We start from the raw sequence: 27,632 nt of genomic DNA, 5'->3' as shown, positions 1-27,632 counted from the left end.
TATCGCAAAAGAAACGCGAGACATTATTTCTGTTTGGTGATTAGTGAAACGATCGATGGAGTGGGTCAGGCGGGTTATGGTCAGAGCTGCGCCGGCGGGTGAGAGGACCTTAGTTCTGGTGTTGACGGTTGAGTGAACGATGAGTTCGAAGCGGAGTCGGGACCGGAGCCGGAGCCGGAGCCACAGCCACAGCCACCACAAGAGGAAGGAGAAGCGGCGCCGCTCCCGGTCAGCTTCCCGGGACGGGAGATGGAGGAGGGAGGGCAGCCGGAACCGGAGCCCGTCTCCCAAAGGCGACCGACGGTTGAAATCGCGCTCCTCCCCCGCCCGATCCCGGAGCCGGTCTCGTTCACCGCCGCCTTCTCCCCGTTCGACCTCCTCTTCCTCTTCCTCTTCCCCTTCCCCCTCCCGCAGCCCGAGCAGTGTCAGCCGCTTGCTGAGCCTCCAGGAGAAGCTGAGGCAGAAAGCCGAGAAGAAGCAGCAGCGAGAACTGGCCAAGGCCATCGAGACTCCGGAGGAGAAGCGGGCCCGCCGCCTGGCTAGGAAAGAGGCCAAAGAAAGGAAGAAGAGGGAGAAAATGGGCTGGAGCGAGGAGTACATGGGCTACACGAACGCTGACAATCCATTCGGAGACAACAATCTGCTCGGCACCTTTATCTGGCATAAGGTTACCGAAAATTGTCTCGCACTCGTTTTGCTGCTGAATGTCAGGTTCTAAACTCTAGTCGCCCTTCGTTCAGGCTTGGTACTAATCTTAAAAAGTTATGAGGAAGGGTCACTCGATCCGAAACGTTAACTCTGGTGCCTTTCCACAGATGCTGCCAGACGTGCTGCGCTTCTCCAGCAATTTCTGTTTTTGTTTCTAATCTTAAAGCTGACTTGCTCATCGTTTTGGTGATGCTCAGGATTCATGGGACATATCTTGTACTCCCAGAATTAGCAACTTTAGATGGCCACTTAGACAGGGGGGGGCAGGAGGAGAATTTTCTGACTCCACCAGAATTAAATTTAGTGAGAAGGACGACCTTCCTGCCCTGCCCCCATTTGAGGCTGTTCAGTGACCATTTAAGATTTAGGCATAGGCTGTAGTCCACTGCCCCAATGATGAACCAAGCTGCAAGCAGGCCTGTCACTACGTGGTGTACCCAACAAGTTAACCTATTCAAGCAGTTTATTAAGCTGGGGCTTGTGATCAAAAGTGTTCGGTGTTTGCCATGAAGTTGGACATGGAGCAGGGATTGCCACTGAGAGTACTCCACCTGACACGTACACACGCATACAAACAAAAATTACTTTTGTGGTAGCTTTGTCCTGGTTGTTGTCCTCGGAGCAGCCATTACCACCTCTGTGGCACTGCCGCCCCCCAGGCAGCAGCCCTCACTGAGGCATGCCCCTTGAGCCTGATCTTAAAGAGTCAGTACAGGTGTATTACCAGCTCTCCAGCCAGCTGAGGAGAACCTTGCCTCTGCATCAAGACTCTGCCCCTGGTATGAAGGAACTTGCATTTATTGCCCTAATTTTTACAATTCGGCTGCTAGAAAATGTTTTTCACCCAATGAAGCACTTCTAAGGGTTGTTTATGGTTGTACTGTAGGAAGTAACAGCACTGAAGCTGCGTGTATAAGTCCTGCAAGCAGCAATGTGACAATGAGCAGTTAATTTGTATTGATGTTGAGATTGATGCATAGGCCAGGATACCAGGAGAATTCTTCTCTTCCTCTTTGAGAAGTGGTACAGTATCTTTTACTTGCACCTTGCAAGAGTTGAGACCTTTATTTAAAGTCTTGTTAATATAGCTTGTGATTGTTGAGAAAAAGGTTTTGGAATTTTGTCCAAGTGTTGTTTTGCCTTACTTTTCTTATGGCTTTATGTTAATGTATACCAAATTCTACACTGCCCAACCTCTGCAATTTCTTCCTTAGCATTTATATACATATATTTACTTCTAATTGCTATACTCTCTCAGAAGTCGATCTACCCTATGTCAGTTAATTTGCTTTGATAGTTAAGTGATGAAAGTTGCCCTGGATAACCAGTCTTCTATGAGATCTCATGCATCCATTTGAAGAGGTAGGTGGAACCTAGGTTTAATAGTACCACTGAGAGTGGCCTGCACCAAAATTATTGCTAGTGATTTTATGATGTTGGATGTTTTACTTTTATTAAAATTCCCAACCTTTGTGATTGAATTGGTATCGACTCTTCCTAACTCTAACTTCAACCATAGAATGTTTTAAGATCTTGCTCTCCTGAACTCTGGCCTTGTGGATATTTGTGAATTCCTTCACTCCTCCATTTGTGGTTATGCCTTCAGCTGTCTAGTTCCTCAGGGTAGAATTCCATCCTTAAATCTTTATACTCAGCTGTCCTCTTTTATAGTCTTTCATTAAAATCTACAACCAAGATTTAGGTATCCTACCCTAATATTTCTGTGTGGGTCAGTGTCAGATTGTTCTCCTGTGAAATGTTCTGAGATATTGTTCATTTAAGGTGTTTTTTTTTAATATTTGCAAATCATCGCAGGAGCGGCACTTGCCTTTTTAGAACTGTGATCAATAACATTGTAGGTACTTTCTAATCAACCTGTTCAGTGAAGTTGTGATGCACGCCTGGTGCAGGTGGCACTTGAGCCTGGGTCTTCTCTTTCAGAGGGAGGGACTCTACCACTGTACCACAAGCAGTCCTCAGATAACATTGCATTGTAACAGATCTGAAGGAGCTTTGATTGAAAATAATTCTTCTTTGAGCTCTAATTGGCTAAAATCTCCTTGAATTGAGATATAAGGTGCTAAAGTGGAGATTGACAAAATGAATCTCAGAAACCATATTTCCTCGATCCAATCTAGAATGTGAAATCATACTTTTATATTAAGGTGGACCAGATTTAAAATGGAAATGAGAAATTACTTCTCTTGAAGATTCATGAACCCCAGAATGTAGTGGATAAAGGGACTTTTAAGTACATTTTAAGGAGTTGGATGGATTTTTAAGTAGAAATGTGTTGGAGGGTTATGGAGAACAGGCAGGAAAGTGGGGTTGAGGTTGCAATCCGCCATAATTATATCAAATGGCAGAGCAGGCTTGAAAGGGTCAATTGCCTGTTGCTGCTTTGTGTTCGTATTTTTGATTTTATAGATTTTTCTCGTTGAGAATAGATTGTGGTTCAGTAAATTTTTTATTGCTTTATTAAAATTAACTTATCATTTCTTTCATTATAGGCTTTGGAAAAGAAAGGAATTAGTCACCTGGCTGAGAAGGATTTAAAGGACAGAAACAAGCAAATTCAAGAGGACAACCGCTTGGAATTGCAAAAGGTATGGGTTTAATATCTGTCAAACTTCTGTTGCAACTGTACCTTGTGTTTTGCAAATATGAGCTAAATGCATTTCTCAGCCATTTTCTCATAATAGTTGTAACTGACTGCTGAATGTTTGAGAGTTAGTTCGTGGGATATTTTTATTGAGAAGAGTAACTAATTTAGTATATAGTCTGTAGTATGTTTCTTAAAATAAAATTGATTTAATTTTGTTACCTGAAATGAGAACATTGCTTGCTGGAGACTCCACTCGCACGAAACACCATTTCTCATTAAATGACTGCTCCAAATTTTTTTTTTTCTGCAGTTTAGTAGTTCTTGTTTTGTCATCTGCAAAGTCTGAAATTGCATCCTGCACATCATGATTAATATACTGCAGAAAAAGCAAAGATCCTAATACCAACCCCTTGGGAACTCCACTGCGAACGTTACTGCAGCTGGAAAATATCTATGAACCATTAATCTCTGTTTCTTATCACTCGGCCAGCTTTATATCCACAATATTTGTATCTTCTTACTCCATGTTTATAATTTCCTTCAAATTGGTTGTGTGACATGTTATCCAGCATCTTCTGAGATTCCACATACACTACAAATGAAAGCAGGAGATTGTTGGAGAACTGGTGCAGTCATGATGGCCCAATATGGCCCCTTCTGCAATGCGGCTTTTCTTTGATTCCATAAATATTTAACACATTTGTTGACTGTCTTTTTCTACATGTTTCTTTTATTTGCTTAAGATAATATTATAAGGTTATTTAATTGCCATCAACAGGAGAAATGTGGAAAAATTTCTTCTTAGTTAGCCATGAGCTACACTGAAAGATATCAAAACTGTGCCGTTGGTAAATGTTGGATATTGGACACAGCTAATTAAAGTTTGGTTTAGAATATATCTTGTTTGTAAACGTGAGGACCAGTTATAAAGTAGAAAATGAAAGTTCATAGAATCCCTGCAGTGTGGCCGTTTGGCCCAGCAAGTCCCCACAGACACTCAGAGCATCCCACCCATGACCCATCCCCCTATAACCCACCTAATCTACAAATCCCTCAACACTATGGGTCATTTAGTAAAACCAATCCACCTAGCCTGCACATTTTGGACTGTGGGAGGAAACCGGAGCACCAGGAGGAAACCCATGCAGATGCAGGGAGAACGTGTAAACCTCACACAGACAGTAGCCCGAGGGTGAAATTGAACCTGGGTCCCTGTCACTGTGAGGCAGTGTGATGCTGTGATTCTCAAGTTACTCACCATCTTTCCAATTTCGTATCATTCCAAGGTCAGAAAAGTATTGAAAAAGCCACACACATCGACCAGGTACTGAACTTCAACAGTAACCATCCCAACACACCCAAACAAAGTTGTGTGTGAACACTATTTAAACAGGTGACAATACACTGCAGCAATACAGAACTATGCCAAGAGGAAGAAGAATACCTCTTCCAGGTTTTCAAGGATAATGGATATCCAAAAAACTGGGTCAGAAGATGTCTACACTAACAACATCAGGAAGATACCACACGCCCTGACATGCTCATCACACTACCCTATGTCAGGAACACATCGGAACTAGCCACAAGACTCCTATGACTGATGGGCATCAGAGTGGCACACAAGCCCACATCAACCCTACAACAACTGATCACCCGAACGAAAGACCCACTCCGCGCCATGGACAGGACCAATGTCATCTACAAGATCCCCTGCAGTGACTTTGAGAAACACTACATCGGACAAACAGAAAAGAAACAACAAGAGTACATGAAAACCAACTGGCCACAAAAAGACACGACCAATACTCACTCAGCTCATTCCACGTGGACAAGCAGAACGACCAATTCGACTGGGACAAGCTAAGCAGAGACTGGCATGGGAATTCCTAAAGCCTGGCAAGCCACGAAGGAAGTCATTTATTTATAAATAGAACTTGACCCCATATATGCTCCACTACAAAGGAAAACTGGAAGTGAGGCAATCCAGCTCAACGGACCCCAGAGTTTAAAAACCAGGCAGGAAAATACTCATTGTTCCCCAACCCCGCACGGCCCGTTTCTATCTCCTTCCCAAAATCCACAAACCTGCCTGGCCTGGTCGACCCATTGTCTCAGCCTGTTCCTGCCCCACCGAACTCATCTCCACCTATCTGGACTCCATTTTCTCCCCTTTGGTCCAGGAACTCCCTACCTACGTCCGTAACACCACCCACGCCCTCCACCTCCTCCAGGACTTACAATTCCCTGGCCCCCAACACCTCATATTCACCATGGACGTCCAGTCCCTATACACCTGCATTCCGCATGCAGATGGCCTCAAGGCCCTCCGCTTCTTCCTGTCCCGCAGGCCCGACCAGTCCCCCTCCTCCAACACCCTCATCCGCCTAGCTGAACTCGTCCTCACCCTCAACAACTTCTCTTTCGATTCCTCCCACTTCCTACAGACTAAGGGGGTGACCATGGGCACCCGCATGGGCCCCAGCTATGCCTGCCTCTTTGTAGGTTACATGGAACAGTCCCTCTTCCGCACCTACACAGGCCCCAAACCACACCTCTTCCTCCGGTACATTGATGACTGTATCGGCGCCGCCTCTTGCTCCCCAGAGGAGCTCAAACAGTTCATCCACTTCACCAACACCTTCCACCCCAACCTTCAGTTCACCTGGGCCATCTCCAGCACATCCCTCACCTTCCCGGACCTCTCAGTCTCCATCTCAGGCAACCAGCTTGTAACTGATGTCCATTTCAAGCCCACCGACTCCTACAGCTACCTAGAATACACCACCTCCCACCCACCCTCCTGCAAAAACTCCATCCCCTATTCCCAATTCCTCCGCCTCCGCCGCATCTGCTCCCACGATGAGGCATTCCACTCCCGCACATCCCAGATGTCCAAGTTCTTCAAGGACCGCAACTTCCCCCCACAGTGGTCGAGAACGCCTTGACCGCGTCTCCCGCAACACATCCCTCACACCCCGCCCCCGCCACAACCGTCCAAAGAGGATCCCCCTCGTTCTCACACACCACCCCACCAACCTCCGGATACAACGTATCATCCTCCGACACTTCCGCCATCTACAATCCGATCCCACCCTTGTCTGCTTTCCGGAGAGACCACTCTCTCCGTGACTCCCTTGTTCGCTCCACACTGCCCTCCAAACCCACCACACCCAGCACCTTCCCCTGCAACCGCAGGAAATGCTACACTTGCCCCCAAACATCCTCCCTCACCCCTATCCCAGGCCCCAAGATGACTTTCCATATTAAGCAGAGGTTCACCTGCACATCTGCCAATGTGGTATACTGCATCCACTGTACCCGGTGTGGCTTCCTCAACATTGGGGAAACCAAGCGGAGGCTTGGGGACCGCTTTGCAGAACACCTCCGCTCGGTTCGCAATAAACAACTACACCTCCCAGTCGCAAACCATTTCCACTGCTCCCCCCCATTCTTTAGATGACATGTCGATCATGGGCCTCCTGCAGTGCCACAATGATGCCACCCGAAGGTTGCAGGAACAGCAACTCATATTCCGCTTGGGAACCCTGCAGCCCAATGGTATCAATGTGGACTTCACCAGCTTCAAAATCTCCCCTTCCTCCACCGCATCCCAAAACCAGCCCAGTTCGTCCCCTCCACCCACTGCATCCCAACACCAGTCCAACCTGTCTCTGCCTCCCTAACCTGTTCTTCCTCTCACCCATCCCTTCCTCCCACCCCAAGCCACACCTCCATCTCCTACCTACTAACCTCATCCCACCTCCTTGACCTGTCCACCTTCCCTGGACTGACCTATCCCCTCCCTACCTCCCCACCTATACTCTCCTCTCCACCTATCTTCTTTTCTCTCCATCTTTGGTCCGCCTCCCCCCTCTCCCTATTTATTCCAGAACCCTCACCCCATCCCCCTCTCTGATGAAGGGTCCAGGCCCGAAACATCAGCTTTTGTGCTCCTGAGATGCTGCTGGGCCTGCTGTGTTCATCCAGCCTCACATTTTATTATCTTGGATTCTCCAGCATCTGCAGTTCCCATTATCACAGGAAAACACTCTGATGCTTTATTGGCGGCTGCAGTGATGATGTTACCCAGTGTGGTAATGAAATGTTTGCAGAATTACAAACCAGCTTGGTGAGCTAACCAACCTCAACACCCACAACCCGCGCTACAAATCTACTCCAAAACCTTAGAAAATCCCTTGCTTTGTCAATCCTATTTCCTGGAATTCAGGCTTGTCAGCATTATTTTATGTTTAAAAATTTGTTAACTTTTTTTTAAATCAACAAAATGAAACTTGTTGACAAACTAGTATCAATTTTGTAGAAACAGTTTCAGTGAGAAATATTAAAGGGAACAAATTTACACTTCTAATGTAAACGAACATAAAACTGATAAAACCCTGCTCTGTAAATGACTAACACACATTCAATAAACCTTCCTTCAGTGAATTAAAGAAAAGAGCTAATTTATGAGCCATAATTTGGATCATTAATTTTACAAGCCTTTGGTTGTACAGCAAAATCTTTTGGCCAAGTGAAACAATGTGTTTTTTGGCAAAGAGTTCTTACACATTCTGTTTATGGCTGTAGGTGAAACAACTGCGTCTGGAACGAGAGCGGGAAAAGTGCCTACGGGAACAGGAGCTGGAGATGTTACAGCGTGAGAAGGAAGCTGAGCACTTTAAGACCTGGGCAGAACAAGAGGATTATTTCCATTTACAGCAAGCTAAATTGAGGTAAACAAAACAAGTTTCATATTTGGCAAGGTGTATTAAGACAAACTGTTCCGTATTCTCTAGATTGAAAAGAATGTGGTTCTGCCTCTATTGGAATATCACTTGTTCTGTATTGGGCATTGTAACCTCTATTTCCAGAGAGGAAAGTGACATTGTTCCTAGTGAGTTACAGTGTGTTATTTAAAAAAAATACTTGCAGTAAGTCCAAACATTTGCACACATGTACGTTTGTTTTTTAAAATACTACAACTTGAAGCGAATTTGCTGAATTATTCAAAATTAAACCTAAGTGATGTTTTATTTTTGTTTGGCTCATTTATTTTATTAATCAATTCTGATGCTTAATGGTAAGTTTGCTGTTTGATCTGCTACTGAATCTCTCTCAGCTGAAGAATTCAATAAAAACAGAACATGCTGAAAATACTCAGCTAGATGGGCAGCATTTGCTGAGGAGAGAAAAATGTGACAAACTTTTCAGGTCAGTGGTCTTTTGTCAGGACTGAATTCTGATGGAAGATCAACCTGAAGTGTTAACTCTGTTTCTGTTTCCAAAGATGCTGCCTGATATTTTCAGCGTTTCCAGTGCTTTCTATTTCAAATTTCCAGCATTCTGAATGCCTTTCTTTTTGCTGTGATATTCAACCCTTGTTGACCCTGCAGAAAATATAAATAAAATAAACTTAAGTACCTGCTCCCATTGGCAGCTATGTGACTTCTGCTGATTGCATGTGTGCACAAGCCATAAACTACTCTTTTGAAAAGATATTATTCGTGGAATGTGGGTTTCATTAACTGGGACAGTATTTATTACCCGAAGGAATTTTTGAAAACTTTAATTTTGAATTTTTCTTGGAACAGATGAGATTTACATTTTTTAAACTAGTCACCTTGAATAATTAGTAAAGATGTTCAACTGAAACTCAAAATTCATTTTAAATGTTTATCCTGTATAAAATGTGAGTGTTAATTTTATACAGACCTGAATGAATTCCTCTGGGGAGGCTGGGAAAGAAGTTTGTTTGTGTAATGTATGCTTTGTTCCTGCAATCTGTTCATTTATTTCATCTGATAATTCTATCCAACTTTTACATGGTGTGCAATATGGAAGAATAGTAAGTTGGAGTAGTAGTGTACTTCGTGTTGATGTATTTATGTTAGTGAGAAGAAAGCTGTCAATTTGTTCTTGTTGTAGGTCAAAGATTCGTATTTTAGGAGGCAGAGCCAAGCCAATTGACCTTCTTGCAAAATACATCAGTGCAGAAGATGATGATCTAGCTGTAGAAATGCACGAACCTTACACGTTTCTAAATGGGCTGACTGCATCAGACTTGGAAGATCTTCTCGAAGATATAAGGGTATGTACCATTTCATATTACCAAAGATGAGGATATCTTAAGATTATCTTATTAAAAATCCTTCTTTTTTAAATTCACTCACGGAATGTTGGCATCACTGGATGCCCAGCGTTTATTGCTCATTCTCAGTTGTCCTTGAAGGTGCTGACCTGAACCACTGCAGTCCATGTGCTGTAGGTTGACCCACAGTGCCCATAGGGAGGGAATTTCAGGATTTTGACCCAGCAACAGTGAAGGAATGGCAATATATTTCCAAGTCAAGGTCGCGAGTGATTTGGAGGGATGCATGCAGGTGGTGGTGTTCCCACTAAGGTTCTAGTTTAGGTTGCTCACTTGTTGATTCACCACCGGCAGCTACGAATGACTAATAGACGTCGATGTTGCCAGTGATGCATGTGCTCCTTGAGGATTTATAAGAGAAATAGCAAAATTTTGTTTCCAGTATGCTAGTTTTGAAGTTGAAAAGTATTTCAGCCCCCTCACTACTCCGAATACTAAAAGGAAAGCAAATTTCTCACAGCTACTTCTAACTGTAGCTACCACACTGTAGTAATATTAGACAACTGCATACAGTGACTACTTTGTAACAGCTTGGAGCCTGCTCCACTTTACTTGAAATTTTGTCGCTTGGACGAATGTGACAGTACTAAATAATTTTAACAAAATAGGGATAGATCTGAACCAATTCAATTTAAAATAACACACATCAATATTTTTTATAAATTGTAGTTGTCTCAATATTGAGTGTGAACTAGCAAAGTCCTGATTTTGGGAGATGGCAATTTATTGGCTTTTTTTGGTCTGAGAGCTGATCAGCGCCAGCATTGACAAGTAATCAAGATAAAAGTATTCAATTGACTTGCCTCTCAGCCAGCTTGCGCTGTCAAAATTTGACTGTGAGAATGTTTCAGATTTCTTGTGTTAAATTTATTATGTTCAGAACTTTTAAAGATGTATGTTTGAGGTACTGCCACTAGATGTCACTGCTGCGCTAAATTTGAATTTTCACAATGTGGAAGTTGTTCAAAACACTTAAGTTTATGAATAGCTCAACATTTGAGACTCTTGAAAATACGAAGGGAAAGAATTCTGGAGAACAATGAGGTAGTAATGGCTGAAAGTTTCCAAGTTTAACAAAACTGCTTTGAAATGTACTTGCTTTATTGTGTAGATGTTTCAGATCCCTCTTGCCCTCCCAGTAATTTATCTTGAGCAGGTTGAATACTTTATTATTTGTTTAAAATTGAATTTCCTGTTATGCTGTCAGCCTGAGAAGGGACCAAAACATGGGAAGAGAGAAAGATGGCTTTTTTCCTTTTTTTTTAAGTAAAACCAAATCATGGCACCTTAAGAAACTCAGCTGCCCAGGGTTTACAAGAAGCTAGAGAACTTCTTTTTCTATAGGAGATTCACAGGTTCTATGACCACAGTTGTGAGTTGTGAATGATGGTTTCCTATCTGGTGCAAGGGTAAAAATATATCTCTGAACAGATGCCGGATATTCTGCAAGAGGAGTCCTATGGTATGTTGATAGTGTCCCTCCCTCTGAACTAGGAGGCAACTAGTCATCCCAATTAGTGTCATTGAGCCACAGCACATGCATGATGTTTGTGTATGTGCACTCTGAGGTCGTACTCCAGACTGTTGTTAGCACCTTTTTATTGAGGCACATGAAACCGTGCATATCACCCTGACCATCCGTAAGACAGAGGTCCTCCATGCCAATGGCCTGGCATTGTGGAGTAAACACTCAACAATCGAGGTCCGTGGGGATGCCTCAGAGAACATTCCAATACCTCAAGTGTTGTGTGGACCAAAGCAACTATTGTAGAAGAGATCCAGCATCGCCTCCAGTGTGCTGGTACAGCCTTCGGTCACTCGAGGAAAAGGGTGTTTGAGAACAACAGTGTCAGATCTAACACTAAGATCGATGTTTACAGAGCTGTGTTGGTTTCCACCCTCCTATATGGCTCTAAGACATGGGCTGTCGACAGCAGAGACTTCAAGGCACTGGAGCAGTAGCACCAATGTTGCCCGTGCAACAGGTCCTGCAAACCTGCTGGGAAGAAAGGCATAACAACACCAATACCCTCAACCGAGTCAACATCTCCAGCATTGAGGCACTGACCACTTTTGATTGGCTACAGTGGATTGGACACATCATCCACGTGACTTACGCAAGACTCCCAAGAAGGTGCTCCCAGCTTTGAAACAACAGATGAGTCCCATGTGGATAGAGGGTGCATTTCAATGATACCCTCAAGGCCTCATTAGTAAAGAATGGCATTCCCACAAACACCTGGGAGTCACTGGCCCAAGACTGTCCAAAGTGTAGGAGGAGTATCCAGGAAGGCGTCGAGCATCTCAAAGACTTGCTGTTCGGGAAGAAAAGCCAGACAAAAGCAGCAAAAGACATGTGTTGCATACCAGTGCCCTGACCACCATCTGTCCCAAGTGTACCATCTAAATGGTGTTATTCTGAGCGGATGAGAACAGTGGCCTGGGCTGCATTTGAAAATGGTATGCTTGGTTGATAATGTGCTTAAACTATATCAGTTATTTGGCTTTGTGGTTAGAGATGTAATACAAAAGTAAGGAAGTCACTGCTAAAACTTTAGAAGTAATTGGTTAGGCTCATCTGAAATATTGTATACAATTTTGGACACTACTGTTAAGAAAGAATGCCAGAGTCTCAGCAGTGGTACAGTGGAGAATAACCAGAAGTTAAGGAGCTTCAGTTACGTGGAGAGATTTGATAAACTGGGATTTTTGTCCCCGTAACAGAGTTGATCGAAATGAAATGTAAAAGAAGTGCCCCACATTTAGGGGTTTTGATAGATGAAGATGGGTGAAACTGTTTCCCAAGCAAGTGAGTCATTAGAGGTCACAGATTTTAAAAATGAACAAGAGAAACAAATTTATTCCACGTAGGATTATAGTGATCTGGAACACATTATGTGAACGAGTGGTGGCAACAGCTTCCTTGGGAAATTTCAAAAGGCATTTGGATTTACTTGTTGGGAACTATTTTGTCGGGTTGTGAAAGAAAAGCTCGGATGTGTCCTATCATTGATCGTTGTGCTTTAAGGCAGATCACTCCCTCGCTTGACTTATTTGAGGTCATCCTTGAAAATAACCTAATTCGATAAGATTTTAGTAACTGTGCTTCCTCCAGCTTGGAATAAGATGTAGAGGGTTGCCCTTCAGATTGGAGGCCTGTAACAAGCGGTGTGCCACGATGATCGGTACTGGGTCCACTGCTTTTAGTCACATATCCAACATTTAAATAATGCAAAAGTGGTTAACTGCATGCCTCATCACATTATGATGCATCTGCCAAGTATTTGCTCACTTGCTGAACTAAATTGCGTTGAAGTTTCTTCCCTTTCACCTCTCTCAATTTCTTAGTTGTGTCATCAACAAACTCGGAAATATTATGTTAATTGTGTCAGCTAAATTGTTGATGTATGGTATGAGAAACTGGAGGCCCAGCAATAATACCTATTTTACCCCACAAGTTACCGCCTTCCACAGTGAACATGGCTTGTTTCTTTCTATGGAATTCATTTCTTTTGCAAGTGGATGTATATGAAAAATTAATGAGGGCAGGTTTCTGTTTGGTCATGAGGTGTGCAATAATTGGCTCTGTTTTAACATTCACTGGCAAGGGTCACACATTACTGATGGGTGTGTATCACTTTGGATTGAGTTACTGTGGAAATATTAATTGGTCTGTGTTCATTATATTTTGAGTACCTAGTGTAGATAAACTTCAAAGAAAAACACTTCAGCAAATTAGACTGTTACATGATTTAGAAATAGAAACATCAACATTATGCAAGGTCTAACCGTATGCAAGTTGAAGATCTTGGAGATTGACTGACTTTTATCATTTTCCTAAGGTTTATATGGAGTTGGAGCAGGGAAAGAATGCTGACTTTTGGAGAGATATGACAACTATAACTGAGGATGAAATAAGTAACCTGAAAAAGCTTGAAGCTTCTGGAAAAGGACCAGGTAAATGGGAAATAATGCAATATATTCAGAGAGTGGACAGTTTTAATTTATTTAAGCTGAATTTAGTTTCATTAACCAGTTATGCTGCAGATTTGCAGTGTTAAAACTTTGTGCACAAATAAATATACCTAGCTACCTTCCCAGACACTCTCAAATTATACAAGTTTTGCTATTAATATAGATTTCATACAAAAATTTGAGCAGTAATAGACCATTTGGCCCCTTGACCCTGCTCCATCATTCAATATGATCATGCTGATCTGTTTTGTTTAGAATTCCACATCCCCATCGACTCATGGTTAACCCTTGATTTCCCCTACCTAACCAGAACTATCCACCCCTCTCTTCAAGATTGTTGCTGTTCAAATGTCGCATAACCAGTGGGAGAAAGAGATGTTTTCGTTCTGAAAGGGCAATAAAACACGAATAATTTTAAAATAACGTCCTAGTTCTGATCTATGAGGAAGCATCCACATCCACCTTGTCAAGATTATTTTGTCCAATTCAATCGAGCCACCTCTCGCTTTTCCAAACTCCGTTTTGGAAACAAGTCCAGCCTATATAATGTATCCTTATAATGCAACCAATCATTCGAAGGCCAGTCTAGTAAACCTCCTCTGAACCACCTCCAACACAGTTACATCCTTGCTCAAATAAGGAGATTAACACTCCACACATTATTCAAGATGTAGCATTGCCTGTTCTCATTATAGTATTTATTTTATGTTTAATTCCTCATGTAATAAAGGATTTCTGAAATACATATTGTCCTTGCATACTAATTTGTGACTTGAGCACTTACATCCCTCTGCAACTCAGAATTCTAATTGGGTCTCCGTTTTAATAATACTCTGCATTTGTTTTAAATTTTTCCTGCCAAAGTGAACAACTTCACATTTTCTCATATTATACTCCATTTACCAGATCCTTGTCCCTCACTCAACCCATGTCCATCTGTAACTTCTTCATACCTATCTTAGTGATACCCCATCTAGGTCATTTATGTAAATTTAAAAAGTTGAGGCCTCAGCATATTCTGCCATAACCAATTTGCATACACTTTGGTTTCCATCAGCTGAGAGAATTTCAGACCTATTGGGCAAGTACTGATACTTTTGCCCTTTGACTCCCTTACCTGCCTCACTCTGTAACACTGACTAAATCTGACGACCTAAGCAGTATGACTGCCTCCTGGTACAAATAACGCAGTTAAACTCCCTCCCCCCTCCCCCCCCCCAGCCCTTTTCCCTACCTTGCGCATCATAATGTCTGTTGTTCAGCATCTCGTTCAAACTAAGCTGGTTCTGCTTGAACTTCAAACTCATACTGCACACCTGCTTGTCGTGGATCATGTTGACATCCTCGACTTCCCACATACTGCAACCTTGACATTCCATCAGAACTGTCATTCTTAATGAGTTTTAATTATTTAATTTATGATTTACTCTCTTGTTACTTCTATGTATACTTTTCATTCACATTACCTCATTTGTGTACAATGTTAAAGTTTATGAATGGAAAAAACTTTAACCACTTTTCAAGAGTCAACAAAACAATCATTTACAGAAAACTAAAATTAGAACAAGAGTTGGTGAGTAAATTTGGGATCTAAATGGGGAAAAGAAAATACCTCTCTTGGCTGAAAACGTTTATCCAACTGCGTGACATCTAGCTTTGAAGGTGGACTTTAAAGCCAGTTGAAACCTGTAACAGACTTGACTGTAGAATGTTAATCAAATAATATTAATTTAATAGTTAGGAATGATCTGCAGGAAAAGTTTTATATCATCTAGGGTGATGGCTGATCTAGTCATGTCTGAGGAATTTCCCTGTGGTACAGGAAGGTTGTTAAAAATTTCCTTTAATAATGCAAAATATTGTGTCTTAATCTATACCAAGTGAAACTATTTCTAAAAATAAAAGCCTTTAGTTTCTGTGGGTTAAACAGCATGTTAGTTGGAACGGTGGTTACTGTGTTTTGTATTTGTCTATCTCCAAACTTAATTCATGTCATGTGACACCCAGGGAGTTTTGTTTTCCTTGTGTACGCATTGTTGCTTTAGAAAGGTTGACAGGTTTGACAGGTTTTTTTTTAACCAATTTATTATTCCCCCCCCTCGCACCCTCTCAGACTAAGCATGCTTTATATTTGAAACTGTCACTTGCCAGTTTAGACGTGCATACTCATGCCATGGACACTTTCTTCCATATGTGTGAACTCCCTAGCCTTCCAGCCTCTGCATGTTTACCTCGTTCAGGTTCCTAGTGCAAGTTCCCAGTCAGTCTGCCTCCCTGAACCAACCTAAAGCTCCTCTCCTTTTCAAAAGTTCCTGATACATTTATTCTCCATTTTGATTCCAACTGCTATCTATTTGCACTCTGGCATACAGAGAAACAGTGCACCGACTCCTGAATGTTTGGAACAAATAAAGAAAAAACTTAAAGTATTGAGCTAGAATTTCAAACCAATACTTATAGTGGAGCAGGTTGTGATCAGGACGCCAGTCAATGGTTGAGGAGTTCATGCAGCAAAGCACAGTATGAGAAACCAATCCAGCAAGACCTCTCAGTGACACAGAAGTACTGCTAATGCCAGCACTTTCTTTTTCTTTGTATCGGTGCTTTCCATTTAGACTCCAGTGGCAGAAATTATATGCAGTAGCTTAGAGCTACACCACATGCACATCATGATAACAAAGGGAAATACACTGTATGAAACAGTCAGAAGCAATGCAAGGACAAAATATAAGGTTTGAGGGCTAGAGAGAACCAAACAAACTGAATAAACGTCTCCAATACAATTCATTGTTCACTCAGTGAAGGATTTTGTTGCTGGGAAGTACAATCACATCCATTTTGTTTTCTTTGAAGGGACTATTAGGATGTGTATTTTTGTAATCATGTTGTATTCTATACCAAGGATGAGTTCCTAGACCCAGTCAAATACTAAGTGTATTCAAGAATAGCAACCCATGCTGTTGCTTTACGTGGCTTTGAGCTCAATATTCTGATCTCTCTTGTTCGGACTTCCCATTGTTCTGTCCTCCTTCTAATTTATAGTTATGATATCCTAGCAAGCTGCAATAATCTACAGGGTTCTGCATTCTTTAGATTTTTAACCAACTTTCAATACTAGTTCAAGTCCATGTAGGTCTTGTTCCACGCTATCTCAAGATTTACATTTACCACAGGTTGGTAAAGAAAGCATCCGGCATACTTGCCTTCATTGGTCAGAACACAAGTATAGGAGTTGGGATGTTATGTTGCGGTAGGACTTTTGAGTATTGCATACAATTCTGGTTGCCCTTCTTCTATAGGAAAGATGCTGTTAAACTTGAGGTGCCGAACAGATTTACGAGGATATTACCGGGATTGGAGAGTTTGAATTATACAGAGAGGATGAATAGGCTGGGCTTTTTTTTTCCCCTGGAGCAGCAAAGGCTGAGGATTGACCTTTACAGATGTTTATAAAATCATGGGGGCATGGATAGGGTGTCTTGCCAAGGTCTTTTTCTTAAGGTGGGGGAGTCCAAAACTAGAGAACACAGGTTTAATGTCAGAGGGGAAAGATTTTAAAAGGACCCGAGGCTAACTTTTTCCACACAGAGGGTAGTGCATGTATGGAACAAGTTGCCAAAGGAAGAGGAGGAAGTAGGTACAATTACAACATGTTAAAAGACATCTGGATGGATATATGAATAGGAAGGGTTTAGAAGGATATGGGCCAAATGCTGGCAAATGGGACTCAAGTCAGATTGGGATGTCTGGTACACACTGACAAGTTGGACTGAAGGGCCTTTTTCTGTGCTGTATTATTCTATGACTGCATGAATGGGCTTTTAGGACTGAGCAATGACTGGAACGTAATGCATTTGGTTGCAGATAAATTGAACTTTAAATGTGTAACCTGTCTCGGAGCAGGCTGCTCGTGATCTCTGGACAAAATTTCTACTTCTAACTCTCTCCAAACTTCCAGATTTAGTTTTAGCGTAGTGAAAGAAGAATGTTTCTTATGTCATGTTACTTCATTTGCCATTCACCTACAATCTATGTCCTTTGACGCCTGACCCTTTTGTAATACAAGTTCTACTCCATATCGCTGTTTACTTTGAGCATTTCTGTCACTCAAATGGGTCAATAAGCAAAAGTTTTGAGCTGCTGCATTCTGTTTAGAGCTTGAAACATTGCTTCCCAAATTTTTTCCCACTGTGACGCCATTTTGAGACTTGAAAATCAGTGTGATCATTGACTGAGAATAGCTGATATAACAGTCAAAATTGCATAGTGGTCTTGCAAACCTTGCAAAACACTAGGTGTCTTCATCCTCACTTTGTAGAAGCCCTGGCTTAAAATGCCTGTTGCTCTTGGTTGATCATATCATGTAACATGCACATTTTGCAGAATATGGTTCACAGGCCTTGTAACGTGTGATACCATGTGAAAACCATCTTTTAGTTTTATACAGAGATAGTAGGAACTGCCGATGCTGGAGAATCTGAGATAACACACTGTGGAGCTGGATGAACATAGTGGGCCAAGCAGCATCAGAGGAGCAGGAAAGCTTGACGTTTCGGATCGGGACCCTTCTTCAGAGGAATTTTTTTTTTCTGAAGAAGGCTCCCGACCCGAAACATCGAGCTTTCCTGCTCCTCTGATGCTGCTTGGCCCACTGTGTTCATCCAGCTTCACACCGTGTTATTTTAGTTTTATACAGTTGTTTCTATCTATGTTCTATAATGTTTAGGTGGATATTGAAAAATAAATGGATCATTGAGTCCTCAAATGGGATCTTGCAATTGTGATGCAGGTATACCTTCAGTACACAGTGGAAAACAAATAGTACAGTAACTAAAACATTAAGTTTGACATATCACGCATGGTTTCTAGGCATGGACATTCTCCTAAATGATAGTAGTTCCATATTGAATAAGTGCTTGTTTACAAATTTAACTCGCAGTGTCCAGGTATGTTTCTTCCTCTAGAATTGGTCACATTTGAATTTTGTTCAAAGCTAAATAATTGTAGAATACTGTTTCTAATTCACTGCTTTTCTTTAAATTCTTCTCCAGGAGAGAGGAGAGAAGGAATTAACACTTCAGTGAGTACTGATGTCCAGTCGGTATTTAAAGGGAAAACTTACAACCAGCTTCAAGCATTGTACCTGAACATTGAGGCAAAGATCAAAACTGGTGGTTCAAATTTGGACATTGGCTATTGGGAATCTTTATTACAACAACTCAAGGCATATATGGCCAGAGCCAGGTAAGATTGACCACAAGGGGCAGAGGGCCATTTAAAAAAACAAAAGGATTCATAATGAGTATTATTTCCTTCTTATTTGCACATAGTGGGGCTTTGCAAAGTGTTTTGGATTGCTGTGCAACAGTGCATTTCAGAGGGGATATTGGTTTATGGGTATGAAACTTCTGGCTCAATTCAGATCTGCTTTCCTATGGTTGTAATGGTACTGCTTGGTAGAACTCTAATTTTTGAAATATTGTTGCCATTGAATGGTACATATCAGTGTCTATCTATGTGAATATTACAAACATATAGGCAATGGAGTCCTTTTACATGAGATCTGGATTCTGGAATGTTGCCCAAGTTGCCCAGCTCCTCTTAGACAAAGACAATCAGCAAGCTTTTTTGTCCACTGGCCATCCTACATAAAAACTGTGACAGGCTATTCAGTGTGACATGTCTCAGTATTTAGCCTCCACAAAGTGAAGATAAACAAATAGCCTTTAATTTTATTTATTTTCCATGTCATAAATAAGTTTGAAATCACTCAGTGCTTTAAGTTGTGCATTTAAATGCTACAGATATTATGCAGTGATTATGATTTCCAAAATTCTGGAAATGTCCAAACATTGAAAAATGGCAAATATAATGCTTCTGCTCAAAACAAAAAAGGGGGAGAAAGCACAGCGAACTATAGACCAATTAACCTGACATTAGTCATCAGAAAAATACAGGAGGCCATTATGAAGATGTGGTAACAGGCACTTGGAAAATTATCACTTGATTACACCAAATAGAAGTGGTTTTGCAAAAGTGAAATTATGTCAATTACATCCCAAACCTTTAACAGATTTAACAGTCACAGTATGTAATGAGGAACTAGTGGGTGTAATATATTTGGATCTTCAGAAAGTGTTTCATAAGGTGCTGCACAAAAGGTTACATAAGGTAAGCTTGTGGAATTGGATGTGAATAGAGAATAGTTGAAAAGATGGAAGATAGCGAAGGAATAAAGAGATCACTCACAGGTTGGCAATCTGTTGACTGACTAGTGTGGTGCTACAAGGTCTCACTTCTGGAACGTCAACTATTAAATGATTTATATTGTCATCCTGAAGGCAGTGTTAATGCATCCATGTTTTATAACAGTGCACGGTGTGAAATGTGGAGGAATGTGATGTCAGTTTTGGCAGGAGGAAGAGAAAATGAGTATTTTTCAAATAGCGTGAATTTATTAAGTGGTGATGATCTGAAGGATTTGAATGAACTTAAGGCAATATTTTGCTAACATTCAAGTACAGCAAGCATTAAGGAAGACATAGTAAGAGAAAAGTGAAGTCTTGCTACAATTATACAGAGCTTTAGTGAGATGATATCTGGAGTACCATGAACTGTTTTGGTCTCTATTGATATAATGTCTCTGAGATGAGGCAAAAAAGTTTATTTTAAAGTGGTTGTTTTATGATAGAGATTAACTCTAGTGGGCCTGCACTCTTAAACTTAGAAGAACGAAGGATGACCTCATTGCAACCTATAAGATTCTTCAAGGATTGACAGTACGGAATTTGGATGGAAAGTTTTTAGAACTAGTGTCATAAATATCAGGTTACTTAAGATGAGAAGAAATTTCTTCATTCAGATGGCTGGGAATTTTGGAATTCTGTGCTCTAGATAGCATTATGGATATTCAAGGCAGAGATCCATAAATATTGATTTTTAAGGGAATTGAGGAGTCAAAATGAAGCAGATAGTGATGTGGTGAAGACCAGCTGTGATCTTATGAGACAGTAGAGCAGTCACAATCAATCTTCTGTTTTTTTTTATCCTAGTGAGATATTAAAAGGTCACAGATTTGTCCTTTATTTCCTCTATATTATTACCTTATTTGAATGAACTGTTACATATTTTGTATTTGTGATGTTTCCCTCAGACTACGTGAAAGGCATCAGGATGTATTGCGTCAGAAGCTTTACAAACTGAAGCAAGAGCAGGGAGTGGAAAGTGAACCCTTGTTTCCCATTCTAAAGAAAGAATCAGAATCTTCGGAGGAAAAGTACGTATTCATACTGTTTTAAGGTCTGTTCTCCATCTGGTTATTGCAGAGAACAAGAGTACTTAGAATTACTTCTTGTTTAATACCTTGAATCATTAATTAACCTAATTTTTTAATGTTGGGTCAGTATGTAGAAGCTATCACACTAAGTGTTAGCACTGCTCCATGTTGGAAACATTCTTAAGATTAAATATTGGTGGTCAATGTAATTTCTATTTCATGAAGTTCATTGCAGTCAACTGTGTTCTCTACTGACTATAAAGGTAAATGGAAGAAGGATAGATTAAAACTTTTTGGTCATAGTAAACATTTTGGGTTTCAGATGTTGGTGAACTGATGGTGTTTTACTGTCATGGTTTCTGATGTTACCCTGTCCACAGCCTTACAGCTTTGTATTATTCTGATTATTAACCTTCAGGAGGGCAATGGGATCATATGATAGTTCACTACAATGAGATCTGGGTGTTCTTGTACATCAGTCAATGAAAGCAAGCATGCAGGTACAGCAGGCAATGAAGAAAGCTAATGGCATGCTGGCCTTCATAACAAGAGGAATTGAGTATAGGAGCAAAAGACGTCCTTCTGCAGCTGTACAGGACCCTAGTGAGACCGCACTTGGAGTATTGTCTGCAGTCTTGGTCTCCAAATTTGAGGAAGGACATTCTGGCCATTGAGGGAGTGCAGCATAGGTTCACGAGGTCAGTTCCTGGAATGGCGGGACTATCATATGTTGAAAGATTGGAGCGACTGGGCTTGTATACACTGGAGTTTAGCAGGATGAGAGGGGATCTGATTGAGACGTATAAGATAATTAAAGGATTGGACACTGTGGAGGCAGGAAGCATGTTTCTGCTATGGGGGAGTCCAGAACCAGAGGACACAGTTTAAAAATAAGGAGTAGGCCATTTAGAACAGAGTTGAGGAGAAACTTCTTCACCTAGAGAGTGGTGGATATGTGGAATGCTCTGTCCCAGAAGACAGTGGAGGCCAAGTCTTTGGATACTTCCCAGAAAGAGATGGATAGAGCTCTAAATGATAGTGGAATCAAGGGTTATGGGGATAAGGCAGGAACAGGATACTGATTGTGGATGATCAGCCATGATCATAATGAATGGTGGTGCTGGCTTGAAGGGCCGAATGGTCTACTCCTGTACCAATTGACAATTGGTACATTGTTCATGTTAATCAAGACCTTTGGTTCCATTCTGTACATCTATTTATTTTCATGGAAATTGCTTTTGAGGTACCTGTGAAAAGTGTTCTGCGTTACAAGTGATTGATCTCAGCAGGCTTACTTGAGGCAGCTGCATATTTTAAAAAAGTTGTTTTATTCTCACTTACTTGTGTACTCTGTAAATTTCAGTAAAGAACAGAGCAACTTGTCCTCATCCAACAGTTCTAATACAGAGAACCTTGCTGTCAAGTAAGGATAACAGATATTTGAAAGATTAAAATGAGAACATTTGTCATCTTTTCCTTGTGACTGTAAAATCACTTTGTATATCTTTTGTAAGTTATTTTATACTTTGGCTGTGCCTCTGTTGGATTGGTCATAATAATTTTCAGTGTTGTGTCATAAATGTTTGAAAATTACTGATAAATTGAGAACAGAGACTGGACTCTGACTATCAGCGCCTTAACAAGAACAAAAAGAACTGGAGAAAACTTAGCAAGATTACTAAAATGGAGGAGTTCCTATACAGTGTGGCTACAGCATAATTCCATCAATAGCATTGTCTATAAAGACCTATAAAACCCTGCCCTTCATTGACACTGGTGATGAAATGTCTTCCCAACTCTTGACCGTTACCATCTATAAATACAAGGGCAGCAGACACATGGAAAACCATCACCTGCAAATTTGCTGTGTCAAAATCCTGGAATTCCCTCCCAATTGGCATTGTGGGTTTGCCTATTACATTTTGGACTGCAGCACTTCAAGAAGGCATTTCTCAAGGGCAGCCAGAGATGGGCAATAAAATGTTGGCACAGCCAACAATGCCAGCATTCCATAAATGAGCCACAAAATATAGCAAAATTGAAGCTACTATGAATTGAAATGATTCTATGGCCAATACTACTTTATACTGAATCATAAAAATAATTGAAATCGTATGAAGTGGTAGAGATACTTATTGCTGATTTCCATTGAATTGCTTTGAGACTAATTCCAATTAAATATTTTAACACCTTGCACTACTATAAAGTATTTAACTGAAATAATAATTTTATACAGGATGGTGAACTATTAGTTATTATGGAATAATTTTATTAATTTCCTAGATCAGTCAATTTCCGCAATTGAAGTAGCAGTGCAATGTGGGAAAAGTTTACGTATCAAGATTGTTGATGTTAAACCTCTGTTTCTATAGAGACAATACTATTCTCTCTCGTTATTGTAACATCCATCTGTAACAAGTAACAGAAAATGGCTAATGTCAAAGAGGTAAACACAAATATATTTTTGTACTCTGCAGTTTCAATTTATCTGAATATTATTTTGTTTTTGTTAGAATGGATGAAACTGGCCGAAATGAATTACATCAGAATATTTGCATGCTGAAGCAAAATCAAGAAATTGAAAGTGAGCCATTCTTTTTAATTCCAAGTAAAGAGCCTCCATTTCCCAAGAACAGGTACAAACCCTTATTTTTTTTTTAAATTTCTGTGCTATATGTGCCTGTTCTGGAGACCAAGAAATTTTAACCACTCACTTTATGACCTAATGGTGTAGACATCAATTGAATTTCAGAATTTACTAATTTACTTGGGCGGCACGGTGGCTCAGTGGTTAGCACTGCAGCCTCACAGCGCCAGGGACCCAGGTTCGATTCCAGCCTCTGGTAACAGTCTGTGTGGAGTTTTCACATTCTCCCAGTGTCTGCGTGGGTTTCCTGTCGCAGTCCTAAGATGTGCAGGCTAGGTGGATCAGCCTGGCTAAATTGCCCGTAGTGTTCAGGGGTGTGTGGGTTATAAGGGGATGGGTCTGGGTGGGATGCTCCAAAGGGCAGTGTGGACTTGTTGGGCCGAAGGGCCTGTTTCCACACTGTAGGGAATCTAATCTAAAGCAGTTTCACACAGTAAACATTTGCAATCCTCTCGATCTTATGGCATCAGTCACAGTGTCCGTCCTCTTGGAACCCCCTCCGTCCTTTTTCACCTCCTTATTTTTGCTTTTTCTTCATGACTTCTATGCTAGTGCTGACCAATTTAACTTCGTTTCATACCTTCCCAACTCTTGTTTCAGCCTAACCTCTCTGTGTAACATTTGTCCCTTTCCTCTGGCCCTCGCCTTTTTAGTGCAGGTACTTTTTTTAAAATTCCTAGGTACAAACACAAATTCTGATGTTCAGAATTGATGTTACTTGTCTGCCACATCACCCTTTCATTATATTCTAGAAAGCTGGCTTCTTTATATAATTAACTTTGGCACAAAGACCAAGCTACTTTTATGTTTTGTACCCTTGAAATACTCTTCCGCATTATAAAATAGCAAATATTTATAGCAATATCTGGGGTAACGTCCTCTAGATTGGACAGAATATATCCAAAAGAAGGATCAAAAGTGTTTAAGCATGTTTTGGCAGAACCGTTACTCGTTTTCAAATTAACCAACCATTTTTGATAGAAATTTTGAAAGTGATTCCACTTTGATAGTTCTGAGGCCCACTAGCTATCACTTTTTTTAAAGAGTGAGATTCTGATTTTTTAACTTTACCCTGAAGGTCAGGTGAAGACGAGGAAGCACCAGGCACCTCTGCCTCAGGCACTTCAGAAACGAATGAAGATGATGAGAATGCAGAACCAGAAGCTGAAGGAGAGGCGGTGCTTACTGAGGAGGACCTAATCCAGCAAAGCTTGGACGATTATGATGCTGGCAAATACAGTCCTAGGTTATTCAGCCCTCATGAACTACCTATGGACACCCACATAGTAGATGCTGAAGAAGATCTGCAAAAATTAATGATGGCAAGACAGCAGTTGCAAGTGACAGGTAAATGAATGATTGGTTGACTAAACAATCTTCCAAAATCTCAGTTTCTCTTTAATAAACTGTGTTGCTTCATGTTGTAACTATTTTACTAATTATTTTCATTAACTGCAAAAATTGCATTTCAGTTTTTATTTATTACGTATCTTTCCACACCAGTCTCTGAAATGTCACCTTACCTTGCCCAAGGTTTCCTGTCTCGATGAAAAGGTTATTTCATTTCACGTGTTCTGTTCTTGAAGGGTCAGCAGGGTTACCTTTTTTATTCTCACATTTCATTCTGACAGTCTCTGTTTTCAGCAAACAGCTTTCAGTATAATGTCAATAAGGATGCCCTTCCAACTCACTTGTGATAACCAGAATATTTCTTATTTGTGTGTTCTAATTGTATTCCTCAAATTCTGAATGAAAAGCAAGAGCAGAAAGCACAATTATGATTAAGATATGTGCAAGTTGTCCTTTGGTTCCTAAGCATCGAGATGTTGCATTTTAATGAGCTACATGTCATGATTATCTAAGCATATTAAATATTGAGGATCTGTACGTCAAATTATAAATTTTAGTTATTATGACCTGTAGTTTCTTCAAGTAAGTAATGTTTGCTTTATAGATTGAATTGTCTTCTGTTTTCAGCGTCTGTTTTACTTGTTTTGCATAGGTGACGCCAGTGAGAGCGCTGAAGATGCCTTTGTACGCAAAGCCAAGGAGGGGATGGGAACTGATGAAGCTCAGTTCAGTGTGGAGATGCCCTTAACTGGCAAAGTCTATCTTTGGGCTGACAAATATCGTCCAAGGAAACCCCGCTTTTTCAATCGTGTTCATACTGGCTTTGAATGGAACAAATACAATCAAACACATTATGATTTTGACAATCCTCCTCCAAAGATAGTCCAGGGTTACAAATTCAACATATTTTATCCAGATCTTATTGACAAAAGGGCAACCCCACATTATTTCCTTGAGCCATGTGTGGACAACAAAGACTTTGCAATTCTACGCTTCCATGCAGGCCCTCCATATGAAGATATTGCTTTTAAAATTGTGAACCGTGAATGGGAGTACTCTCACAGGCATGGTTTTAGGTGTCAGTTTGCTAATGGAATATTTCAACTATGGTTTCACTTCAAAAGATATCGTTACAGAAGGTAATAGCACCAGTGTCAAAGGATGTGACAGTTTATTGTGTTTTGGTTGCACCCTTTTCCTGAGATTGCAACGCACATTGACAGAAGACTTTAAAATGCTACTTCCAAACAAGACACTTTGTTTTTCCACAGTAATGTGAGATTTTAACCCTGTCTTTACTGTTGTTTTTCTAGTAAGCTTCTGGTCAAGGAAATACAAGCTTATTATAAATTCATAACTGTCCAGCTGTGAGAACTAAATCTCTTAAAATGCCTGCATCTTTTGACATATATTTGTGTTGTTGCTTTGATCTCCTTTTTGCAAGAACTTGGCAGTTTTTCATTTTTTAAATACAGTTTTTTTCAGAAGCAATATAAAAGTTGGGTAGGCTATTTAATCCCTCAAGCTTATTCCACCATTTATGAATCATGGTTTATATGCAGTCAAGTTTTATATGCAGTCAAGCTTCATGTGCCTGCCTATGTTCCCTATCCCTTCATATATGTGGCTATCCAAAATCTATTAAACTGAGCTTGAAAGCTAACAATTTATTTACGTCAATTGTCATTTATTGAAGAGAGTACTTCTGTCATCCCTTTTGAGTGAAGAATATTTTATAACTTCATTTCTGAACACCGACTCCAATTTTTAGACACTGGTCACTTTTCCCTCCTCCCACACCACCTAGACCTAAACATTCCAACTTGTGAAAATAGTCTTTTTACCCCCAGTCTGGCCTGGTTGTCGTCCTTTATCTTAAAAATTTGTTTAAATCGCCTCTTGATCTGCTGAATATCAAGGAATAAATAAGCTCTTAACAAGCACTATCTTGAATTAACCATTATGTGAACTGACACAGTCCTACAGTGTTGTGCCCTGCTCAATATTACATTGAGATCCAGTGTGCCATACAAATATCTAAATATGTAATTTTGAATGGTGTTGTTGGCAAAGGAAGACTCCAGTTCTATAATATCAGGATTCTCCAGTTCAGCAACTGTTATATCTGATATGGTCAGTTTTCACACAGTACGTTTCCAAATGCATTGAGATTTATTGATGCATGTAGTTAGTGTCGATTAAAAGGTAATGGACAAATTAGGTAGTTCCCACTTTGTTGAATATAGCTATGGATCGTTTATATCTACCTAAGCAGAGAACTTAAGTCTTTCAATGTCTTGTCGGCGAGGTGGCATTCCCAGTATTGAATTAAATCCTGGACTGGCGCTTGATCCCACATCTTTATTTTTCACATCTACAGTATGGATAATACTGGCATACTCCTGAGTGGAGATGCCTTGCAGCTTTCTAAAAAAAAACTTACTCTGCATCAGTTGAAATTTTGTCATGCAGTGTTAGCGTTTCACACATTGGGCTTGTAATATTATTTGCCTATCGAAACACCAAATATTGTGATAAATTTTTTGTTGCCACTAATTTTAAGTGTCTTTGAGCTAGTGAAGAGTAAAAGCAGGAGCAGAGTAAACTTGAATTGACCATTTTTCCTAAGGCTGCCATTTACTTTACAGTACTCACAAAACTGACCAATTTCCCAAATTACTTCATGCAAGTTTTGTCCGACATTTTTTCATTCAGGTGACGATAATTTTTAACTATTTATTCACATCTATAAAAAGAATTCTAAAAGAAGTGTATAAAATTGCATACAAGATCAGTTGCTAAGTGATTAAAAATTATGTCAAATTTCAGCTCTTCACACTGTACTTTCAATTGGAAATGTGTTTATCATTCTGGAATTTTCAGCTGCTGTCACCAAGTTCTTATTGTGCATTGAATCAGAAGG

At 40.5% G+C, this 27,632-nt stretch overlaps 1 protein-coding gene across 1 annotated transcript; it reads left to right on the top strand.

Moving 5' to 3' along the window:
- Positions 1 to 2: 2 nt before the first annotated feature.
- cactin lies at positions 3 to 26,375 on the top strand. The gene is made up of 10 exons (XM_048559483.2): positions 3 to 667; positions 3,219 to 3,314; positions 7,901 to 8,046; positions 9,239 to 9,401; positions 13,304 to 13,418; positions 18,488 to 18,680; positions 20,590 to 20,712; positions 23,226 to 23,348; positions 24,438 to 24,706; positions 25,362 to 26,375. Exons 1-10 carry the CDS (start codon positions 140 to 142, stop codon positions 25,850 to 25,852), a joined length of 2,247 nt encoding a protein of 748 aa, XP_048415440.1. The 5' UTR covers positions 3 to 139; the 3' UTR covers positions 25,853 to 26,375.
- Positions 26,376 to 27,632: the final 1,257 nt, after the last annotated feature.

The sequence above is a fragment of the Stegostoma tigrinum genome, chromosome 30 (genome assembly GCF_030684315.1).
Source record: "Stegostoma tigrinum isolate sSteTig4 chromosome 30, sSteTig4.hap1, whole genome shotgun sequence".
In the NCBI taxonomy this organism is placed as follows: Eukaryota; Metazoa; Chordata; class Chondrichthyes; order Orectolobiformes; family Stegostomatidae; genus Stegostoma; species Stegostoma tigrinum.
The sequence above is the reverse complement of the archived record's forward strand: the minus strand, read 5'-3'. Positions and strand labels throughout refer to the sequence as shown.

Bases quoted from the DNA above. Each gene is read 5' to 3' on its own strand.
- cactin (XM_048559483.2), top strand. From the start codon at position 140: ATGAGTTCGAAGCGGAGTCGGGACCGGAGCCGGAGCCGGAGCCACAGC. The intron at 668-3,218 runs GTTACCGAAAAT...CTTTCATTATAG, and splicing joins GCACCTTTATCTGGCATAAG to GCTTTGGAAAAGAAAGGAAT. The intron at 18,681-20,589 runs GTAAGATTGACC...TGTTTCCCTCAG, and splicing joins GCATATATGGCCAGAGCCAG to ACTACGTGAAAGGCATCAGG.